Genomic DNA, 23,705 nt, shown 5'->3' with positions numbered 1-23,705 from the left:
GAGAACAAGGTGCGGACCGCGCCCTCCAGCGCACAGCGGCGCTCTCGGCAGCAGCACAGAGGGGAGCGCAGAGCCGGCGGGAAAGGTCACGTGGTTCCCGGGTTAGGGACTGTCTGGTTGCCATGGTGTCTCTATGATCCCTAGCGTCTCGCCTCGACTGCGCTGAGCATGCGCGGGAGATTAGCGTGCCATAGCAACCGGATCAGCGACAGTAGCAACGGTAATGGTGAGTCTGTTGAAAGGTGCAGCGGGGGAGCTGGGTGCGTGTGTGGCTGGATGGGGAAAAGGGGGGAGACGGGACCGGGGCGGCAGGGGGAGGCAGGAGGTGACCTGGCTCGGGGGGAAGCGAGGCGGGGTTGAGGACACCTGGTTGGGGTAAGGGGAAGGGGGAGCTGGGGGGCCTAGAGGGCCCTCGCTATGGGAGGGCAGGGAAAGGGGCCTGGGGCGCCGAGCTTGGCCACGGGAGCATATTTCACTGAACGTGGCAATGCTGGGCCTGACTCTCCCTATTTCTCCACACAGAGCTGAGGAGCCTTTGCCCCTCCTGTGTTCTGGGCCCTGCCGGAAGCCCAGCTGGCCCCAGCATAAGTCAAAGCAGCCTCGGTTCTGCTCGCTCTAAGCTGCAACAGCCTCCTAGAGGTGTTTTGCAGTCCAGAATAGCCACCACTTGCTGTCCTCCTGTCCCCTTTGACAGGTCCCTACAATGGGAGCTGCAAGAGGTGTTGGTGTGGAGAGGTATAAATGGGCCATTAGGCATCACATAAACTGGTCCACTGTCTAAGACTGCGGGGGTATTTCCTTCAATCTTGAATGACCGTTAAAAAGAAACAACAAACCAACACAAAATTGTGTCTTGGAAAGAGAGTTATTCCAGAGATAGATCAGAATAGTAGGAGCAAATCATCCTTGAGCTACTTGAGTGCCAGGAGTCACCATCATTAAAATGCATTAAAATTTATAGATGTTTTGAAGACTGTAACAAATACAGAATCTACTTTGACAAGCCTGATTACTGCTCACTTACCTAAGAAATTCCATGTTGTTTTATTTGACTGAAATGACCAGTAGGAATTAAATGCATAAAAATGAGGATGAACCCCAGTTATCTATTTTTACTTTCTGGAAACATTGCTGTATTTGGTTGACTTTTTGTAAACTTTCTGTGATAATTCTTTGTAAGAAATTATTCCATTGAAGGGGAAGAGCATGGATTATTTAATGTTTTTGTTCTCTTTTACCAATCCTGTGTGTATGTGTGTGTGTGTGTGTGTGTGTGTAGATTTTTATTATTTCCTTAGATTATTTGTTGTTATTCCTGACGCATCAATATGATCTGTCAAAGGTGACATTTTCAAACACTGATCATTTGGCATAACCAGCAGTATATTATTTTGATTACTTGCTATTCCTTTCAGTAATCTAACCTTTTAAGATGAATCGCTCTGGGAAAGGAGCCAGTGAAGGTGAAGGTTCTTGGTAATTGGCTGGTTCATGTGAAATTTAAGACAAGGCTAGTTGATGCATGCCAGTAGCAAAAAGGCAGGCAATGTTGGCATTTTTGCTGGAGTAAATACAAACTCACTCCAAGAAACCCTGATTTCTGATCTGTGCTACCCAAATGACCTGTTTCCATGCTTCTGGTTTTCATCCTCACCGTCAGCATGAAGCCCAGGTGTCAGTAGTGGGAGAGGCAGGACAGTTAGGAGTGCAAATCTGAAGAAGTTAGGATCCCTATATTTAAATTATATCACATGTATTATGTAAATTTAAAATTTTGTCAGATTTTAGGCTCAGGTATGGGAAAGAAACTGCATTAGTCATCTATTCATTGAATGATATGTGACAAAGATCAAGGGTCCTTGATGATTTTATCATATCTGTCACTTCTCTTTGAACCAGTTATTTAATATTTATATTGCAGTAGTGTTTGCATACTGCAGTCAAGTTGGGCCCCATTGTATTAGGCATGGAACATGCATATTATAAATAACAGATTATGTCTCAAAGTGCTAAAATCTAAAAGATATTTACTTTTGTTGGCTCATCTGTGGTCCTTCACAGGGTTTGACAGAGTTGTTAGAGTTAGAGAGGGAAGAAAGGATGCAGTGTTTTTAATACAAGAATGAGTCTCAGTCCTATTATGCTCTTGGTGTTTGATTCAGCTAGTGTAGTGGAACAAATTACCAAATGTAATTTACATGACTGTACATGCATAAAGGCTGGATGGCTGTAGCTTAATCTAGATAAGATTGTGTTGATGTTGATAGGCTGGGAAAGCAACTGGAAGAATCGATGAGGTTTATATCTGCATCCCCAAATAAAGGAACATCCCTACCAGTTGTGAGACAGGTTCACAAGCTTGGAATTTTGTTAGATTCTGGATCACTTTGACAGCTTAGTGGTCTTTTCACACATATATGTTCTGTAGTCAGGCAAAAAGCTTGTGCACTTTTCTTTTATATTTAGAGCTTCTGCTGTTGTTGTTGTTGTTGTTTTGTTGTTATTATTTATTAATTTGCATTACCATAGTATCTAGGGGTATGTCTACACTAGCCCCCTAGTTCGAACTAGGGAGGCTAATGTAGGCATTCGAAGTTGCAAATCAAGCCCGGGATTTAAATATCCCACGTTTGATTTGCATCTTCCCGGCTGGTTGCCATTTTTTTTTAAAATTTATAATTCTGGACAAACTGCCCACGTCTACATGCGGCAGGGACCCAGTATTTCGAATTAAAGCCCCTAAATCGAACTAGCTGTTAAATCTCCTTGCAGGGGAGGGGGCTAGTGTAGACATACCCTAGTAGTCCTAGTCATGACTAGGACCCTGTTGTTCTAGGTTCCTTATACAAACTAGGGACGTTAAAAAGTGGTTAATTAAGTAATTGTGTAACCAATGAAAATCTTAGCAGTTACACAGTTACACGCTGCGGGCTCTGCAGTATAAAGTTTATGCTGCAGAGCCCCCAGTGCAACCGGCTTCCCGGGAGCTGGGCTGGCAGCCAGTGCATGTCAGGAGCTGGCTCCCGGCTCCATTCCCAGGGAGCCAGCTACGCTGCAAGCTCTGCAGTATAAGCTTTATACTGAAGAGTCTGCAGTGTGGGGCGGCAGCCAGCTCCCCAGGAGCCAATGGGGGCCAGAAGCCAGCTTTTAAGATGGCTCCCGGCATGTACCGGCTCCCACCTACTGCCCTGCTCTAATACAGAGCCAACTGTATGGCCCTCCGGAAGCAGGGCAGGGAGCGTACAGGTAACTGTTATGGTAATCAATAAGCTCCTGCTTATCGGTTAACTGTTTATACTATTACATCCCTACTACAAACACAGAACAAAAAGATGGTCCCTGCCCCAAGGGTCTTATAATTGAACCTTTCTACAATTATACATGTTTTGCTGCTTTGAGATTGCAGTAGTGTAATGTGGTCTACTACATAATGAGACCATTCAGAAACTAACGCTAGGGTGAATGGGATGACTCTTGCTGAATGGAGCATAGGACATAAAGGCTATGTCTAGACTGGCATGATTTTCCGCAAATGCTTTTAACGGAAAAGTTTCCCGTTAAAAGCATTTGCGGAAAAGAGTGTCTAGATTGGCACGGACGCTTTTCTGCAAAAGCACTTTTTGTGGAAAAGTGTCCGTGCCAATCTAGACGAGCTTTTGCGCAAAAAAGCCCCGATCACCATTTTCGCGATCGGGGCTTTTTTGCGCAAAACAAATCTGAGCTGTCTACACTGGCCCTTTTGCGCAAAAGCTTTGTGCAAAAGGACTTTTGCCCGAACGGGAGCAGCATAGTATTTCCGCAAGAAGCACTGATTTCAGACAGTAGGAAGTCAGTGTTCTTGCGGAAATTCAAGCGGCCAGTGTAGACAGCTTTTGCGGAAAAACTTGCCAGTCTAGACACTGCCAAAGTGCATAACATTAGAGTTCTCTGATCTGTTTAGCTACCACAAAATCTCTCTCTGTGTCGTACTGTACAGTGAAGATCAGCAAAGATATTCACACTGGAATCCTCTTGATTTTAAAGTGAGAAAGCAGTTGAAAGACTGTATTCTGTGAGAGATGCTTGACAGAAACATTCCTCCCCCCTTAGTCCTTTAAAGCCTTGTGGTTTTGGGTGTATTTTTAAAACTTTTTTGGGTGTTACAAACAGGGTGGATTATATTTAAATCAAATTAGTAATTTAAATAATGGTTTAAATCACTAGTCAGGAAACTCAATTTAATCATGGTTTTCTACATAAAAGTGCATTCTTATTGATTGTTATAACCTTAATATATATTTTTCACAACTCAGAGAGATGTAGGTTTCCTTTTTAGACGGTATACAATGTACATTTTTAAACAGTGATTTATTTTGAAAACTTTTCAGATTAGTTTTAAGCTATATCAGAAAATGAATCATTATTTGGTCATTTCATTTACCAAAAGTAACTGAAGCAGATATTTATGAAGTCATTAGGAGATGAACTATCTGTAATTCAACAGGTTAATCACTAATGTTTGGAGGATTTTTTTGCCATGCTGTATTAGCAGGAGAACATCACCAAACAGACAAATTAATTGTTTTATTTAACTAAAACAACAGCTTTATGTATTCTGGATTTTTTTCTTCCACAGCAAACATTTTATTTTAACAAAACAAATATATGATTTTTTAAATTTAGTTAAACATTCAAGTTTTTAAAAATCAGGTTTGTTTTTGTTAAATTTTTTTTTAACTGAAATAGTTAAATCAAATATTTTTAAACAATTAAATTGACTATGTCAGTCAGCTTCAGTCAGAAAAATACAAAGATCTGTCTGATTTTTTCTTTTTTAGGCAAAAGCAACAACTATTAAAGAAGCTCTAGCCAGATGGGTAAGTAAAAGAGGAGCATTTGTGGCTCTCAGTGGTACCTTTTGTCCTGGATCTCATTTGTAAATAGGATAGCTTCATCCAGTTTGATGAAAACATTACAGTGAGGTAGCAAAAATAATTTCCTTGAAACATCTGCCACTAAAAGAAGTTTCATGAAACAACATTATTTTATTAATGTCTAAGGATGTTAAGAACTAGTCGACTAGTTGACTACCCGATAAGCATTTGCTATGAGATAGAGGCAGCAAAGGGGAAGAGGTACTTCAAAGTGGCAGTGCCGCACAGCTGAGCCGGGGATCAGCTGTTCAGCGCTGCTCTTTTGAAACCCTAAAGCGGCGTTTCAAAGGGGCAGCTGCCCCTTTAAAACACTGAAGCGCCATGGAACCTGGGGTCAGCTGGCAAAAACCCCACCTAACCCTGGGTTCAGAGCAGCATTTCCCTAGAACCAGGGGTCAGCTGGGGACTCCCCAGCTGACCCCAGGCTCCACAGCTGCCCCTTTGAAATGCCACCTCAGCATTTCAGCATTTCATGCTGAGGCGGCGTTTCAAAGGGGCAGCCACCGCACAGCTGATCCTACGTTCAGCTGTGTAGCACTGTCCCTTTGAAATGCCAAAGAAGTGTTTTAAAGAGGCAGCACCACATAGCTGAGCTGGGGATCAGCTGTGCGGTGGCTGCCCCTTTGAAATGCCGCCTCGGCGTTTCAAAGGGGCAGGGCTGTGGAGCCCAGGGTCAGCTGGGCTTCACGGTGCTGCCCCTTTGAAATGCCAAGGCAGTGTTTCAAAGGGGCAGCGGCTGCACAGCTGATCCCCGGCTCAGCTGTGCAGTGCTGCCCCTTTAAAACTCCAAGGGAGTTAAATGCCGCCTCCACATTTCAAAGGGGCAGCTGTGGAGCCCGGGGTCAGCTGGGGAGTCCCCAGCTGACCCAGGCTCCATGCGACATGCTGTGGAGCATGGAGCCTGAGGTCAGCACGGTACTGCGAGTCCCCCACTGACCCCGGGTCCCCCACTGACCCCGGGTCCATGGCTTTGAAATGCACAAGAGCCCCTTCTGGGGACTCTTGTGCACTTCAAAGCAGGCACCTGCATGCAGCCCGGAGTCAGCAGGACTTCCTTCTGGCCCTGGGTTGTAGGCAGAGTTCCACATTTCTCCTTTGAAATGTACAAGAGCCCCAGTGAGGTCTCTTGTACATTGCAAAGGAGGAAGGAGTAAGTGCCTGTCGACTAGTCAGGTAGTTGATGGAAATTCCATCGACTACTCGACTAGTCAATTAACCGCAATTTAACATCCCAGTTAATATCTCACTGAAATTATTTTCATTTGAACCACTGCGTGCTATTCCTATTAAATTCAGGCCTAACACTGTCAGATTGTGCATTAACAGAAGATCTAATACAGGTTGAACATCTCAAGTCCAGCACTCTTGGGACCTGACTGGTGCCAAACCAAAGAATGTGCTGGATCAGGGGAGTTCAGTATTCTCTAGCAGCATTACCAACACTTGCACTGCGTACTGAGCTTTAGGAAGACATTTGGGGGTAAATTAGAGCAGTGGTCTCCAGCCTTTTAAAGTATGAGATCACTTTTTGAATTTAAGTGCAATCCAGGATCTACCTCAGACCCAGATACCTTTGCCCCACCTCCTTTGCATGAGTGTGTACATGACTGGGACAGAGATTCAGGATGCAGGCTCCAGGTGGACACTGCTTACCACAGGTGGCTCCTGGATAGTGGTACAGTGGGACTAATGCAGGCTCACTCCTGCCCTGGCTCTGCACCAATCTCAAAAGCAGCCAGCAAATTCCCTCCATCCCAAACCTTGTTGTGTCCCCCGCCCCTGTTCTGTAAAGATAAAATACAGGGTAGGAGAAGGAACAGCTCCAAGGCAAAGAGCAGGAGATGTACAGCAGTGTGGAGAGGGGACACAGTTTTTGTTTACAATAAAACTGAAGTGTTGCATTTGATAGCCTCTTGGCCAAACCAGTGAAGACCTGTCAGAGACTCCAAGATCTACTAGTAGATCCTGATCTACTGGTTGGTGACCACTGAATTAGACCTAAATAATAGCATAGAACACTGACAGCTAAGACTGGTGGCTGTAAACAAACTTTATGGGGCATTGGGAAACTTGGCCACACCCATGAGAAGTGGACATCCAGCTAACTAAAATCATGCCGGACCACGGATGTTGCCAGACCAGAGTGTGCTGGACTATAGAGGTTCAACCTGTACTACAAACAGGTTTTCTCTTCAGGACCTTTGATTTTCTTTAGTCTGTGCAATCTTTATCATCTAATGAAAATTTATCCCTAGCGCACAGTAATCAAGGATGAAATCCTGACCCTTTTGAAGTCAACTGGAATTTTTTCATTGACATAGTTGAGCTAAGATTTTATCTGAACAGTGGATGAAGTAAAAACTCCCAGAAGTAATTTTTTAAAAATTGAATCCAAAACTAAATCTCTTTGAAATATTTTAACAATATAAATGTAAAAAATTACTTACACCAGTGTCAGCCATAAGTGTTTTCCTTCACATTTGCATTTCCATTGCGTTATCCATTGTGCAAAGTTTAAATGAGCAAAAAATTATTATATATTATTCTCTTTCAATTAGACTTAGTATAAACCTCCATTTTGGGATGTGCCTAGGGGCTAAGTGCCTTCAGGCTTCAGTAACTCTCTAGAAAGCTCTGTCTGTTGGACATCACACAGCTATTATATCAAACACTGGTATGGATGATGATCCAGAATCCATGGGAATTTTTCCATTGACCTCAATGTGCTTTGAATCAGGGCTAGATGTGACAAACATGCTTAATTCCTTGCAGATCTAGAGCAGTTATTTAAACTGTTATACTTTCTATAAGATTCAGGGCTTGGTGGGGAGTGTGCAGGCACAATGCAAGAGTAGGTTGGATAATAGTTTTGTCAACATGTGTGGATCTTCAACTCAGGATCTTTCTTTTTATTAACTATTCTCCCTACTCCTAACCCATGTCCTTGGGAGATGTGATAGAATCTCATTGAGTCCCTTCTGGTTTCATGCTGTTACTCCTTTTACGTGCAAGTTTATTTTTGTTTACAATAAAACTCATCAGAACAAAATAATAGCTAAGCCCAAGAACATTTTGAGACTGCGGTCACATCACCATAGCAGCAACAGCAGAGATTTTTTTTTTTAGCAAACATCCAGCTACAGCAGTATAAGGGGGGAAATTGAGACAACCTGGGTTTCTCCCTTCTCAGAATGTGGCATATGGACCCAGTGGCCAGTATACCTTTCTGGAGGTACCCATGGGACAGAAAACAGTCCAGACTCCCCACTCCAGTGGCTCTAGCATATGACCCAGCATCCCTTTCCTACCTCTTGGGGCAGGCACTACATGGGCCAAGAACTGCCCATAACTCCTGGAAATACCAGTTTTGTGGCTGTCCACGCAAACTAAATACAGACCCCCCTCTTCATATGCTTAATGAATGATGTGATCACATAGTGCTTTCCCATAGGACCCCCACCTTATTCATTGGGCAGGATCAGACCTCCCAGTTGTCTTGGATTTCATGGGACTGTCCTGCTTTAATAGACTCCTATGCAGGAGTCTAAGCTTCCAGTCCTGATTTAATAGACGCCTATGCAGTGGCGCTGGCTGGGCTTGGCTCTCCTTTCTGGTTTATGCCAGCTGATCCTTTGTCTGTGTCTACAGGGGCAGACAGACAAAACCTGAGTGGTGCTGCAACCTCAAGCATCAGGGACCAAATCACAACACCAAAAGCAGGGAGCCAAGCCCAGGCAGTCCCATGGGGCAGGAGCCACTGCTGCAGGGTGAATGCATGGCTGGCTCAGTCTGTAGCATAAACCCTGGGGCTCCCTCTCCTATTTTAGTCATTCCAGTGTTGGGAGATACACAGGATAGATGCAGAAGGAAGTAGAATTAAGTCTGCACAGACATCAGTAAATCTGGCATTTCCTAACTTTTAAGTGTTTGACTGCAATGTAAATAATATTCCTTTAATGTATGTTTTTGTTTAATTATTTTAGTACCAAAAGTGAATGTTTCTCAGTTTACCATTTTACCAATTTTGCCTATGCTTTGAGACTTACAGATTTCAGATTGTAATTTGAGGTTTTTGTACCTTACACTTAGACCTTTTGGTAACTGATCTGTCAGTGGTCTGGAAACATGCGTTCAGAGTTGGGATTAGGTTTCCAGAATTATTAGAAGGCCAGATCAATGCAGTTTAAATTTGATTCCCCTGAAACTGACCTTTAGGGATGGAGCAGAAAGGAGGTTTTCTAGAAAGTAGTGCTATTGTTAAGTATATACTTCTGCTGTATGTGGCCCCCTAATTCAGACTGAAATGAGTAGATGAAAAGGACAGAGAGGAAGAAGAGTTTGCTGGAGACTTAAAATCCTGGATCTGATCCACGGATCCTCACAGTAAATTTAGGAAAAATAGATGTATTGATAAGCATTTTAATATCTTGGAAATAAACTAGTTGGATCTTTCTTCTTTAAATTAAAGTGGTTTTAGCATGTATGTTGTCATCCCTTTTAGTTACACAGTTGAGTTAGGGGCTGTGTTGCTGGAAGTGAAGTGTAATTCAGATGAACAACACCAGGAAACACAAACAAGATTTTAAAACTTTTTCTTTCTATTTTCTTGATTAGGGATAATTTTTATAACAACTGCAGATTCCAATCAGTCTCTCCTCCTTTTTGTCCTTTGTCTGCCTTCTTTATTTTTCCCAGGAAGAAAAAAATGGCCAGAAGCCATCGGAGGCCAAGGAGGTGAAACTATATGCTCAGGTCCCTCCTGTAGAGAAGATGGATGCATCTCTGTCCACACTTGTTAACTGCGAGTAAGTTCTATTAAATAAATAATTAGGGCTGTCAAGCACTTACAATTTTTCATCGCAATTAATCACGCGATTAAAAAAATTAATCACGTGATTAATCGCGTACAACTCCCCTTTGAAATGCCACGGCAGCATTTCAACAGGGCAGCGCTGCATGGAGCCTGGGATCAGCTGGAGTTCCCAGCTGACCCGAAGCTCCATGCAGCACTGCCCTTTGGAAGAACCGCCATGGCGTTTCAAAAGGGCTTTGCAACGCAGAGCCGGGGATCAGCTGGAGTCCCCGGCTCCTAATGCATTGCCCCTTTAAAGCACCAAAATGGCACTTCAAAGGGGCAGTGCAAGCAGAACCGGGGATCAGCTGGAGTCCCCAGCTGATCCCCAGCTCTGCTGTTGCAAAGCCCCTTTGAAGTGCCGGAGCGGCATCCTAGCATCACTCTTGACCAAAATCTCTCCAAGAAAAACATAGTAATTTTAGCTTCATATGAATGAGGAAGGAGGACAAAATAGAGCAAACTAGTAGCCTCAGAAAGAAAAGTTTGGGAAATATTGTACAGGCTGAACTTCCAAAATCCAGGACTCTCCACGGATGTTGCTGGATCAGAATGCCCCGGCATGCGAGAGTGTGAGCCCCATTCTTAGGGAGCCCCAACTGGGCAGGGCAGAAGCCAGACCGGCAAGCCCTGTCCCAGGGAGCCCTGGCTGGGTGGGGCAGCAGTGTGGCAGCCAGCAGCAAAAGCGGGACAGCCAGCAAGCCCTGACCCTGGAGATTCCCAGTTTGGCGGGGGAGAACCAGGTCAACTACAGCTGGGGAATTCCATCTCCGGGAAGCCCCTGTAGGTTGGAGTCCAAGTCCAAGCCCTGCAGACTGGAGCCCAGTGGCAGTGGGGCCAGAGCAAAGCCAACTGAAGGGGGAACATCCTAAGAGGCCAGTGGCAGAGACCTCCCTTGATCCAGCAAATTCCCTCCTTTGGGATAAGTCAGGTTGCGAGGGTGCTGAACAAGGGAGGTCCAACCTTTAACCTGTCTTTTGTTTGAGCCAGTCACACAAAGGAGGATGCCACACACATGGTATAAAATTGGTGGTGAAATTGAGGAGAACAGGACTATGTATGTGTCCAGTGGGTTTACCACATAATAAAAGAAGAGTAGAGCGTGATTTTATTCTAACAAAAAGTTATTTGTAAGACAGCCTTCTGATTCAATTGTTCCTTTTGCACTGTTAATATAAGCTCTTAATTATTCTTGCTTTTAAAGGAAGTTGTCTCTGTCTACAAACTGCATTGAGAAAATTGCCAACCTCAATGGCCTAAGTAAGTGATATGTGAATGATAAATAGTGTTTATATTCTAGCAGCTTGGATTAGAGATGTTTGATAACATACGACACATGACCAAGTGCTGACATTCTGTTGTTCTAATATCACCGTTCATTCCCTCCCTCTCTTCCAAATAAATAAATGGGACTCACTAGGAAGGTAGGAGACCTCCATTTCAATCCCCATTTCACATCATGGAAAATGGGGATTTTAACCCACATTTTCTCACATTGTGACTGAGTGATTTAACTAATTGAATATATGGAGGCATGGTTGCCTCCATGTTTCTTAAAAATGAGCTGACTTTGCATAGCCCCATATTCTGTGAAAGAGTACGGAGCTGTAAATCCTGAGTGATGGAGAGATGCCTCTCTCCAGCCTAGACTTAGGTGCCTGGTTCCCTTGAGAGATGAGGTTTAGGCCAAGTTGAATCATTGTGTTTCACTTAATGTCAGTATTACATTGGGAAAAATCTTGGTTCCTGCAAAGTTTGGGATTTCTGAGTACAAAAATATTTATGGAGTAACATTTCCCCAATTGGAGGTCATTTCAACTAATATTAGTTCACCAGTTTTATATTTGAAGGTTTCTAATAACTGAATGGATGCTCAAAAGGTCAGTGCTTTTCGAACATGTACCCATAATTTATAATCATGACTTAGAGAACTTGAGGATAATTTGGCTAAATCAAGAGTCTTCTTCCATAGGATGGGGAATTTGGGAAATTCAAGGTAACATGGTTCCAATAGACTTCAGGTTTATTATATTATGAGTGGCATTTAATTTTACTTTTTCCCTTCCAAAGATATCACCTAATCACCTTTTCTCGTTATATCCTGTCATATTCTCACAAGAAAGTAATATGACCAGGACTTGCATCAATCCTTGGATTTCATTAAGAATTCCAGTTGCACCTGAATTTCTTCGTGAAAGCCCATCTATTTCCCCTTCTCTTCCACCTCCCATGTACAAGCCTTCTGTCCTCATTTCCTTCCTTTACTTAAGGTATGGCTAGCCAGGACAGGTCACTGTTGACCAACCAAAGTCCATCCCAACCACTCTAAACAACTTATGTGCCTTCTCTGTAGTATCCATTGATATTTGAGGGGGAAATTCATTTGCCTCCTTATTAAATAGTACATACTCTACTTGTTCTCATTGGACAAACAGGACAAAAATAAGATCATTAGGCAATTAATGCCTAGTTCAAATGAAGGCCATGAGAAAGGGCTTGAAATAGACATGGAAACTATTGATTAGAGGTTAACCCATCTAGACACTGTAGAATGATTTTATGTATGCATATATCTGGAAACATAGCTAGAAATGAAGTTTTACAAAAAGACTGATAGCTTAAGGTGTTCTGGCACATCATTAGAACAGTTTGTTTCTGAACAAGAATAGGCAATTTGAAAATAAATCTCATCAGATTGGAGATATTGTTACTAGACTCACAGGCCAAAATAGTTGACCTCTTTCTAATCAGACACTGGTTGCTATAGAGTGAGCAATACCAGATATTGCCTCCTCAGGAATTGAGTCTGTCTCCTTAGTAATGGTCCCAATCCCTCTTGGCCTGGGAAGTAAGATCAGAGCCAAAACTTTAAACATGTTTCATGCACATGAGCACTAGAACACCAGACTGACAGCCTATTTTGTTTAATATCTACCTAGATTGGATGTGAACAGACAACATACAGATAAAAGACTTTATACAACCTATTCTTGAGCCATTCACTCCACCCATTCATTACAATCTATATTTAAAAGAGTATCTAATTTGCTTCTGGTATGTCATTCTTCCTTAATATAGTCTATTCAGAAGACAAATCTCTCTTGATTGTGGTATACAGGATGCTGTCAGATTTCCAACAGCTGTTTACATTTTAAGGCACCAGTTGTTTGTTAATAAGTTCTTTTCCCTTCATTGCAGAAAATTTGCGGATTCTTTCACTAGGTAGAAACAACATAAAGAATCTGAACGGCCTGGTATGTCCTTGTTTGTAGTTTACATTTATTAATTTTAGCAATGAAGAGCTATGTAATTCTTGCATCAAGGCATAGAAGAAGACTGATTTACATACCCATGTGTCTTTCTTCACACAATTCAACCTTAGTGCCTCACCAAATATTTTGTTTTCTTCTGCTGTCATCTTTTCAGCTTCCTACATGTTGCTAATGATGCTTGGAGCAGTCTCTCATTTATCTTGTGCCTGTCAATCATGTCCTTTTCATTGAAATCTCTCCTTAAAATGCCCTCCTTTTTTATAGACTTTAAATGCTAATCCAAGTAAAACATTTAAATCCTCCATTAAGTTTAAAATGAACTTTTTTTCTTTTTAAATATGCATTGTCTGCTATTCTTATTGTCTCAAGCAGTCATCTTTCCCAGACTCCTTTGCAGTTGTCTTTTGTTGTTTTTCTAAGCTGATGTATCATCTTGTAAGGCCCTCCACACACAGCTCCCTTAACTTGAGATTCTGCACACAGCATCGATTCCTTAGACTGTAAGACACATTGATAGAGAATCTGCATTTTAAACTCCAGTGGCATTGTATGAATTATAACTTCTGTTTCCTTTGCTTATATGAATCTCATTCAGGCCTGCCCATGGAGTAAGAGTAGGGGGGGGGGGGGAACAATTGCACAGGGGCCTGCCATTTCAAAGGAGTCCAGAAGGGGGGCTGGAGCTCCAGATCCTTTTGAATTGCCATGGTAGTGCTGTTTTGCAGGGCTCTGAGGGATGGGGAGGTGGCCCAATGCTGCACTCCGGGCAGTGCTAAGGACAGACTGCCCTTGGCCTCATACCTTCTGACTGAGGCTCTGCCCCTTCTGGGGTGTGGATCTGGGCCCCACACACTTAGCCCCCAGGCCTGTGGTGGCTGTCGGCCCTACTAATCTCATCTCCCACCAGAAGGCTCTTTGCATATTGTGGTCAATCACTTCACATGTTGGCCTGCCTGTAAACCACACTGGTACGCTTTACCTATTCCAGGGGAGATTGGCACATTGAACAATGGGATGAAAGAAGGGTACCCATATTTCCTTATGCAGAATATGGGTCACCAAGGGGAGGCCTACCGGCACTTGGGGCTTTAGCCAGTAGCATTCAGGACTTCAGCCTTGCAGAGGTGGGAGAGAGGGGGAGGGGAGCTGCTGGCACTTGGGGCTTCAGCCCCACAGTGGGTGGGGGAGCCACCAGTGCTCAGGGCTTCAGCCCCACATGTAGAGGAGGGGAGCAGAGCCCCTGGCACTCATGGCTTCAGCCCCACTGTGGAGGGGGGCCACCAGTGCTCAGGAGGGGGAGGGGAAGAAGGCTGCCAGCATGCAGGGCTTCATCCCTGAAGACGGGAGGGGGATGGGAGGGAGCCACCAGCACTTGGGCTTGAGCTGTACAATGGGGGGGTGGGGAGTCGCCGGTGCTTGGGGCTCCAGTGGCTGAAGCTCTGAGTGCCAGTGGCTCCCTGCCCATCCTGCCTCACTGCAGGGATGAAGTTCACCCTCACAGCATACAGAGTGAGGAGGGGAGCCACCAGTGCTTAGGGCTTTAGTAGCTAAAGCCCTGAGCACTGGCAGCTTCTCCCCGCCCCATACAGGGGAAATACGGAACAATGTGCTCGTTTTTTTTTTTTTTTTAGTTGGGACATTGGGAAGAGGCCTTAAATAAGGGACTGTCCTAGTAAAAACAGGACAGTTGGTCACCCTAGAATAGATGTAGGTTATATAGTACAGGGGCAAAGGTAGAAATATAGATAATAAGACAAAGATCTAAAGGAGAGGGAGCACATCACAGTCTTATATTACCTCTGTGTTAAGACAGCTATATAAGTACAAAAATAAAGGAGAGAGTTTGTTCTTCCTCTGTGCATTCCTGCTTGGAGGATATGGCTTTTCAAGGCAGTTCCTCCGCTCAGTACCAGGGCTGCTGTATCCCAGGTGTGAATGCACAGAGGCGATGCTGAAAGAACAATTACTGATAAGTAATCTCTCTTCACTCTTGCTAGAGGAGTGCTGAAGACAAAAAGTAAAATTTGAAACCTGCAGATATAAGCATGTACTTATCTGAAACTCCGCAATCCCTTATATTACAAACTGAACCCTCTAAAATGGTTGATGAATTGCTCTAGCACTATGGAACTCTGTGCATGCAGCTAAATTATCTCTTTTCTTTCCATATGCCTTGAGTAGAACTCTGCTCAGATTTTCAAGATATTTTACTAGTGTCTTAATTTGTTTTCTAAACAAGTTGAGAGATTTATTTCTTGGATTTTTCTTTCCTTGAAGTTTTGTCATCTGGAATTAGGAACTTGGTTAAAAGGAATATTCAAAGATATGGTTCTGTTTGTTGTATAACATAGTATCTGGAGGGGAGAAGGGGAGCAGAGATTATATGGGAAACAGAGGAAGACTTACTTTTACTTTTCTGAGAGATATTATCATTTTCCAGGAGGCAGTTGGGGATACATTAGAGGAGCTGTGGATCTCATACAACTTTATTGAGAAGCTGAAGGGCATACATGTCATGAAGAAGCTGAAGATTCTCTATATGTCCAATAACTTGGTGAAAGATTGGGGTAAACCTGGGAACCTATTTTCTCTTTTGCAATTTCTTACTAAATAGCTAAACACACTGTAGTTCTGTAACCACTGAGTGATGGGATAGTCTGATATAGGGCGCTCTCAGTCTCGTCAGGAAACTCTTCCATTTTGGATAAATATTTAAAGAGCCAGTAGAGCAGGGGAACTAGGCTAGAGCATGAGTCTCCCACCTATCAGGTGGTGAGTGTGCACCAGCTGAGACAACTTGGGCCAAAGAGGGGAAGTTGGCTCCTAAGGTTCTGAGTGAGCAAGTTTAATATTGAGCCTGAAGAGATGAACAAGCTTTCAGATGCCTGCTCATACAAGAGATTTTAAAAATACTGAGAAAATCCATGTATTCAACTTCTGTGTCATATGGGGTTTGTTCTTTGAACTATGTATGTGGCCCATTGTTGTTATCACCTACCACCTGCGTTCTTTATCCTGGTACCCAATTTGTACCCAGTAAATCCAGATCCTGTACTTAAAAACATTCTGGATGTGTCTGTGGAGATATTGAAAGGAAGCTTTGGTGCAGATGTGCTTTTCATGTTCCAGTCTATTTCTAACATCTTCTTTTGTGGTTGCAGCAGAGTTTGTGAGACTAGCTGACTTGCCATTACTGGAGGATTTGGTGTTTGTGGGCAATCCACTGGAAGAGAAATACTCTGCTGATCAGCAGAGCAGCTGGACTGAGGAAGCAACCAAACGGGTGCCCAGGCTGAAAAAACTAGATGGTGAGCTTTAGGCAGAAGCTGGGTGGCACTTAGTATAAAGACCTTTTGCTTAGTGTAATGAAAACACTAGGGTATTGGCTCAGAACCTCAAAAGTACAATTGTGAGATCTGGAAGAAGAGGAGGGAACCAACTTAATGAGCAGCATTCTTTAGTTTTTCTTTCAACACTTACTCTAATACATATTTATCTCTGTATAAACTGCATTATTCGGCCATAGCCTCAACTTCTTTTCAGAGTGGATTTTTGAGGGTTTGAGTGTGAGTGCTGTGCTGAGTTGGCTTCAAGCCTTCAAAGTGACTTCATTTACAACAAAGGCTGTTTCAAATTAGACCTATCACTTTGCATCACTGTAGCTTCAGAGAAGGTCTTGCTCTGATGTGTTGGACTATATCCCATCAAAGTACTAAAACAGCATAACTTAGAAGTGAACTAGAATATGTTTTGTTTTTTATAGAAAATACTTGTTAAGATTTTAAATCTCTAGTGGAATTCACATGTTGACTTAATGGTGAGCTCCCAATAATTTAAATGGATTTATCTTTTAAAACACACATTTAGGATTCTGGGTTTTCTCACAAGAGATGGTGAGAGGGAAAACACCAAGATCATAGCAACACAATAAGTTCCTTACTTTGATTCTATGGTTAGGGATATCATCACCTCTTTCAGGGGAAACACAGAATTGCAAGCTCATGTCCTGACAGGTAATAAAAGGAGAAATGATTTTCAAATATTTTGTTTTGTTATTAAACTTATTTAAAATTTTATGTTAATGGCTTATATCATAAACTTTCTTGATATTTATTTAAAAAACAGCTCACTTGTCCTTTGAAGCAAATCTAAAGAGCTTCTGTGTTTTGCTTCCAAAGGGTGGAGGATTGATTGGATAATAGTAGACAGCATGAGGGAGAAATGGGCAGGGAGGGTAGAATTAATGAGGAGCCAAAATAGTAGCTGGGAGATGAGCAGTGGGAAAAAAGCAGTAGTAGGAGAGGTGGCAAATGGGTGAAGAACAGAGTATTAGTGTAGGGAGCAGAGGATGAGAAGTAAGAACCTGAATTATTGAAGAGAAGGGAGAAAAGAGGATACTGAGGCATGGCTAGAGAGAAATGTTAATATGAAGGATGGGATGGAGCAACGGGGGCCCTGTGATAAGAGCAGACAAGCATATGTTTGTATGATCAAAGAGTTAACCCTTGTTTACATAATGACACCAGTGCATGATTGATAAAAAGTGGCACAACACAGGGTTTAAGAATTAATCAGTGTTGCTCATACCCTGTCAGGGTAAGATCATCAGAACAACATATGCTCCTTCCTCAGGTGACCCAGTCAGGCAGAATGCTGTCCACTCATTATTGGTAGGTCATGCTCTGATATACTGCAGTCCGTGCTAAATGGGAGCAACAGCACAGGAGAGCTTTTAAGATGAGGCCTGGGGTAGTGAATGGAGAACGGACAGAATCAGCAAGGCAGGGAGACACTCAGATGCATGGGAAGCTTGATTTTTTTCTCTTCCATTAAAAAGCATTCCATTAAAAGACTGTTTTACTGGTGTCAGCTTAAACTCGTTCTTGCATCTTCTCTTTACCGCTAGTTGGCTAACATTAGTGGGCACTGTATCTGTGAGTCTTATCAGACCTATTCTCTCTCTGTTTTAGGTGTCCCAGTTATTAAGCAAGAAGAAGGTGAAGAAGGAGAAAATTAACAATTCTTTCTTATGTGGTATTATATTATTTAAGTTTCTTCAGAGCAGTTCAGCACACAAAGCTTTTGTATAAATGTTTGTTTCCAAGACAATCTTTGGGCAGTTTTTTTTAAGTAACCCATATCCATACTTTCCTTTCCTCACCTAAAGAGTTAATTTCCAAAACATGGGGACACTAACTTTGTACATTTCATGTGTTCTTCTGTGAGAACTATTGAAAGTGAGATTATTAAGTTAATAAGAGTCCTTAACCAAAACTACATACTGGTTTTTATCCTAATTAGTAATACTTGTAGTTCTGTCTCCCTGATTATGGTAGAACAGTTTTTCTTGTTAACCGTGTGTGCACCTGAACTTTAAAAAAAATAATTTAAAATATGGAGGCCAGAAGAGCAGTGTTTTGTTTTATAGACTCTTTGTAGACTAGGCTTTTGCTATTTTTTAATAATGTCACAGAAAGAAATGGTTACTAATTGTATCTGGGGTTTGAGATGTTAGGCAAATGTGTGTGCACACCCAGCATGGAGCCTTTTGCCTAGCAATATTGTAGAGGGGCAGAACTTGAACCTTGTGAGTTTGGACTCTTCCTAGGCTACATGAGGCAGAGCTGCCCTAAAAGCCTATGCACAAAAGCCTATGAGAGGAGACTCTGATGCAGAAGGCATGGAGAGTGAATTGTAGAATATACATCTGCATCACCATCTCAAAGAAACACAGTTACAGTAAGTAACCATTTCTTCTTCTTCTTCAAGTAGATGCAGATGTGTATTCCACTTAGGTGACTTCTAAGTAAGTACTTCAGTCTGGAGGCAGGGTTTGGAGTCTACTGCAATAGGGATCACAGTTTTCAAATCTTCCACTCTTCCAAGGCTTGTGCTCCCTGGGGAAGATGTGGTAGTAGCATAATGGTTCATAAATGTGTGTGAACAACCAGGTGGCTGTCCTGCAAACGTCCAGTATGGAAGTGTCACTGAGGAATGTTTGCACCCTCATGGAGTGAGCCCACATCTGTAGAGGAGGTGCGAGGGGCCACAGCCACAAGGTACGCATGCTGCCCCTCTACAGGTACTGCTAGACAAAAGTTTCTGGGTCCAGCATGCTAGACATGCACACACTGAAATGGAATATATGTCTGCATTTATTTCAAGAATAATCACCCTTCAGCACTTCAGAAACATGTGAGGTTGATGTGTCTGCCCTTCAGAGCTCTGCCAGTATCTGTAGCTCAGTAGGGTTGATAATTGTCATGGGCTTATATTAGAAAAGGCAGTGATCACTTGTCATTAGCAGTGGACCTATAGCTGATAATCATGAACTGCACTGGAACTCAAAACTTCCTTACGGAGAAGGCCATGACTCTTTTTTGATTTATTTATTTGTTTTTAAATAGGCAATGGAAACTCTTTGAATAATTTTTGGTGGAGTTTAAGTACTTATTGTTTTTTTCTTTACATTGTTATAAGAAATTAGGCACTTTAGACTTGAATACATAGGCTTTTACTAGCCACTAACTGGCTTGTGGTATTAGCCTGAACATAACTTTCTTTGTAGCCGGCTGATGAATATAGCCCTTCATAGCTCTAGAGTATTCTACTAAACCAAAGAGGTTGATAACTGTTCAGAAACAAAGAAGTGTACAAAAGACCTGGACATGAGGGTATTTCTGTAAGTTTTGATTACAGGGTACACTACTCATTTGTTTCTAAAGCGCATATGTAGGCAGCTTACTAGACTAAAAGATTTAGGTGACTGCTGGGGAAAGGACAGAAGAGATTAGAAGTAGGAACTGGAAAATAAATATCAATAAAAAGCTGAAATGCTTTGCCACATGGTGACATCTTAGTGAAGTCACCAGATGTGACAATAAATCTTTTAAAAATGAAATGCATGAAATAAAGATTTAGAGAGAACACGTGAAATTAGTGTAGAGGAAAAATCATCACTGACCCCTAAAAATAGATAAAATGACCTAAACAGGCCTTTTAAAATCTCATTTTGCTAAAGTTCTAAGTTTACTTTCCTATTTCTGGTACCAATTCAGTTTAATCAAATTAAACTGGCAGCAATGAGCATATTGCCGCATCAGGAGCAAAATGAGAGTGGGAGAAAACAGAACCTCACTCATAATTTGTCTTGTGTTCCTAAAGCTGCAGCTGTGGTTGGGTTTTGGAATCCATGATCAAAGATGGGAAAATAGTGATGCAATTAGCCCCAGACAACAGCAGCATTAAGCTCCTCTTATCAAAGACAGTATCATTACTTTTCCTCAGTCTATTCTGATAGAATCCCAGCTCTTACAATCTTTCTGTGTGAACTGAGGAGAGTAGAATACTACGGGCAAAGCATTCAATGCTGTTAATTTCTTTATAACTACTGTGTATAGTCCCAGTGGAACATGTATGCCATTTATGCCCATATTTGCCCAGACATTGCAGATAAGCCTCAAATCTGATTTTAGGGCCTTTTTTTCTTTTTTTAATGAACAGATGCAGAGAGGCCTCTGCTTTTGACATTGTTCACCTGGTATAAAACTTTTCTAGGCAGGCTGTTGTGCTGCCTTAAATGCAGTCTGTCTCTAGTCTCAGTCGGCCTATCACTCCAGTGGATTTGTTGGTCATCTTGCCATTCTGAAGTAATTTTCTAGGATTGCCATCTCTACTGGTGATTGGGACAAGAAAACACTGACCATACACGATACTGTTGGGAGATGGGTGAAGCTGGGAACTTTGTAGACAGATAACTGTTGATACCCGGCTTTTCATTATGGTTGCTTTCAGCTATAAATTAATTCAGAGAGTTAGTAATTAATAATTCTTTAGACAGGAGGTGGCTTTGCATATTATTTTTTAAACCCGGCATTGCTGATATACTCGGCCTCTGCTGCCATCTACTTTTGTGTATAAGAATAGTAAGCTAGATTTTTGCCCTTTAATGCTGTGACTGGAATACTAGCATTTCTCAGTACAAGCCAAAGCCTGGGTAAGTTTGAAACTTGATGTCTAAATACTGCTAGCAAATGGAATTGCCAAGTAGGAACAGTCCTCTTCATATCATTTACAAACTCCTCTGGAGGGATGAGGAGGATTTCAAAAGTAATTGCTTAAAAACAATATTGGTCAGTAGGAGTTACTTTAAAACTGATTCATCCTAATTGCTGAAATGAATTCCCTTCTGTGGTGTTAGAGTTTCCTAAAATAACATGCTTTGAACCTGTTTGCACATGTGTCGCCTGAGGGCTAGTAATACTGTAGCTTCTGTAATTCATTTTTAAGCACTACACGGCACATCCAGTTTGGAGTTGTTTGCTGCAGAGTCATGATCAAAGCTAGCAAAAGTGACTGATATGAGAAAGTATGTCCTCAGGCACCCTGGGCTTTGATGGCTTCATCTGGCATATTCATGTAACGCTATTGCCCTCTGCTTTCCTTCTCCTTCTGCCAATTGTTAGGTGAAAGGAGGAGGTTAAGGAAGGAAAAAAACTTCTAAAGAGTTGACAATAGCTCTAATACATATTTGAAAAGAATGTGCTATATTCTTGCCTGTGAATATGGCCAGCCTCACAACAGTGGGCCCAGAAATATCCATTTGGCTATGTCATTTAGCATTAAACTAGCTATGGCCTTTTAACTTCCTTTTTTGTGGATGAAGAGAAGGTGTGAAAAACACTTGCTGATCCTACCCCACAGTCCTGCTGGTTTATTTATCTGCATATAGTTTTTGTATCATACCAATGAGGTGGCAAAATTTGCAGATGATACCAAACTGCTCAATATAGTTAAGACCAAAGCAGACTGTGAAGAGCTTCAAAAAGATCTCACCAAACTAAGTGATTGGGCAACAAAATGGCAAATGAAATTTAATGTTGATAAATGTAAAGTAATGCACATTGGAAAAAATAATCCCAACTATATATACAATATAATGGGGACTAATTTAGCTACAATTACTCAAGAGAGAGATCTTGGAGTCATTGTGGATAGTTCTCTGAAAACATCCATTCAGTGTGCAGCAGCAGTCAAGAAAGCAAATAGAATGTTAGGAATAATTTAAAAAGGGATAGAGAATAAGACAGAAAATATCTTATTGCCTCTATAAAATCATGGTATGCCCACATCTTAATTACTGTGTATAGATGTATTCACCTCATCTCTAAAAAAAATATGTTTGCACTGGAAAAGGTTAAAAGATGGGCAACAAAAATGATTAGGGGTTTGAAATGGGTCCCATATGAAGAGAGATTAAAAAGACTTGGATTGTTCATCTTAGAAAAGAGGAGACTAAGGGGAGGATATGATAGATGTCTATAAAATCATGGCTGGTGTAGAAAAAGTGATAAGGAAGTTATTTACATATTCTCACCAAATGATATTAATAGGCAGCAGGTTTAAAACAAACAGAAGTTTTTCTTCACTCAGTGCACAGTCAGTATGTGGAACTCCTTGCCAGAGGATGTGGTGAAGGCTAGGACTTTACCAGGGTTCAAAAAAGAGCTAGATAGATTCATGGAGGTTAGGTCCATCAATGGCGTCCCTGGCCTCTGTTTTGCCAGAGGTGGGTGACAGGGGAGGGATCACGTGAGGATTATCTGTTGTGTCCCCTCTCTCTGGGGCATCTGGTATTGGCCATTGTCGGCAGACAGGCTACTGGGCTGGATGAACCGTTGGTCTGACCCAGTATGGCCATTCTTATGTTCTTATACAAGTACACAGGCAGAATTTCCCAACACAGCTGCAATATTTGAGAACAGACTAGAAAGATGCACTAATGGGAATTAGCACAAAACAGCAATACATTGACAAGATTTGTGGGATGATTCTCACAGAATGAAGTGCAATTTAAACATGAACAAAAGGGCGGTGCCCCCTGCTCACTACGCTTGCCAACCCTAGCTCCCTGCTGGTATGGCAGCCCTGGCTTTCTCCTGCCAGTTTTCTCTCCCCCTCCCCCCCCAGCCCTGGCTCTCTTTCTCCCCCCCCCCCCCCCGGCTATGGCCATTGGCGGGTTGGGCCAAGGCTTGCCCAGCTTTCTTCTTCTGGGCTGCGGGGGGTTGGGCTGGGCTGAGGGTGGCCTGGCTTTCTTCCCCCTGGCTGCGGTGGTGGGGGGAAGGTAGCAACGCCAAGGCTCTTCCCCCTCCCAGGGAAGGTCTGAGGCCCCCCGGCCTCGAGGCCGCTCTGGGTCTTGCCCCTCCCCCCTGCTCTCCCTCCCCCTGCCCCTTCCACCGGCCCTGGCTCTCTCCCCTTTCCCTCTGGCCACCAGGGAGTGGGGGCGAAGGCAAGATGGGCCTGGCTCTCCCCCCAACCTAGGGGGTGTGTGATAGGGTGCGTGGAGGGGGCATGGCTCCCATACCCCTGGATCACCGGAGAGGGGGAGGCCCCCTGGAGCACTGGGGGGGGAGGAGCTGAGAGGCCACATGTCTTGCCCCCCTTTGCACCAGGGGAGAGGGAGAGAGAAAAGGCTGTGTGGCTCCCAGTTTTGCTTCTTCCCCACACCAGAGCACCAAGGAGGGGGAGGGAAAAAGCTGTAGAGCTCCAGGCTTCAGCCCTTCCCTCCTGGAGTACGGGGGGGGGGGGGGCAGGAGAGGAGAGAGAAAAGGCTGTGTGACTCCGTGTGGCTCAGGAAGTGGGGCTGCTCTGGGGCGTTCCCAGACTCCA

The 23,705-nt window shown here is 42.9% G+C and overlaps 1 protein-coding gene across 3 annotated transcripts; it reads left to right on the top strand.

Moving 5' to 3' along the window:
• The first annotated feature begins 69 nt into the window (after nucleotides 1–69).
• On the top strand, nucleotides 70–23,628 carry DNAL1 (dynein axonemal light chain 1). 3 transcript variants are annotated; one of them, XM_014576290.4, is made up of 8 exons: nucleotides 70–226; nucleotides 4,818–4,856; nucleotides 9,609–9,718; nucleotides 10,970–11,025; nucleotides 12,964–13,019; nucleotides 15,478–15,604; nucleotides 16,202–16,345; nucleotides 18,008–23,628. In XM_014576290.4, exons 1-8 carry the CDS (start codon nucleotides 224–226, stop codon nucleotides 18,052–18,054), a joined length of 582 nt encoding a protein of 193 aa, XP_014431776.1. In that variant the 5' UTR covers nucleotides 70–223; the 3' UTR covers nucleotides 18,055–23,628. The 3 variants fall into 3 exon arrangements, with proteins under 3 accessions (XP_014431776.1, XP_006128667.1, XP_006128669.1); XM_006128605.5 differs by having other exon boundaries at nucleotides 85–226; nucleotides 16,199–16,345; XM_006128607.5 differs by lacking the exon at nucleotides 70–226 and having other exon boundaries at nucleotides 9,613–9,718; nucleotides 16,199–16,345.
• Nucleotides 23,629–23,705: the final 77 nt, after the last annotated feature.

Source organism: Pelodiscus sinensis, chromosome 5 (assembly GCF_052426305.1).
Source record: "Pelodiscus sinensis isolate ZL-2025 chromosome 5, ASM5242630v1, whole genome shotgun sequence".
Classification (NCBI taxonomy): Eukaryota; Metazoa; Chordata; order Testudines; family Trionychidae; genus Pelodiscus; species Pelodiscus sinensis.
This window is presented reverse-complemented; position numbering and strand designations above follow the sequence as displayed.

Excerpts from the sequence above, each read along its gene's own strand:
- DNAL1 (XM_006128605.5), top strand. Across the intron at positions 11,026-12,963 it reads TGCCAACCTCAATGGCCTAA|AAAATTTGCGGATTCTTTCA; the intron begins GTAAGTGATATG and ends CCTTCATTGCAG. Across the intron at positions 16,346-18,007 it reads CAGGCTGAAAAAACTAGATG|GTGTCCCAGTTATTAAGCAA; the intron begins GTGAGCTTTAGG and ends TCTCTGTTTTAG.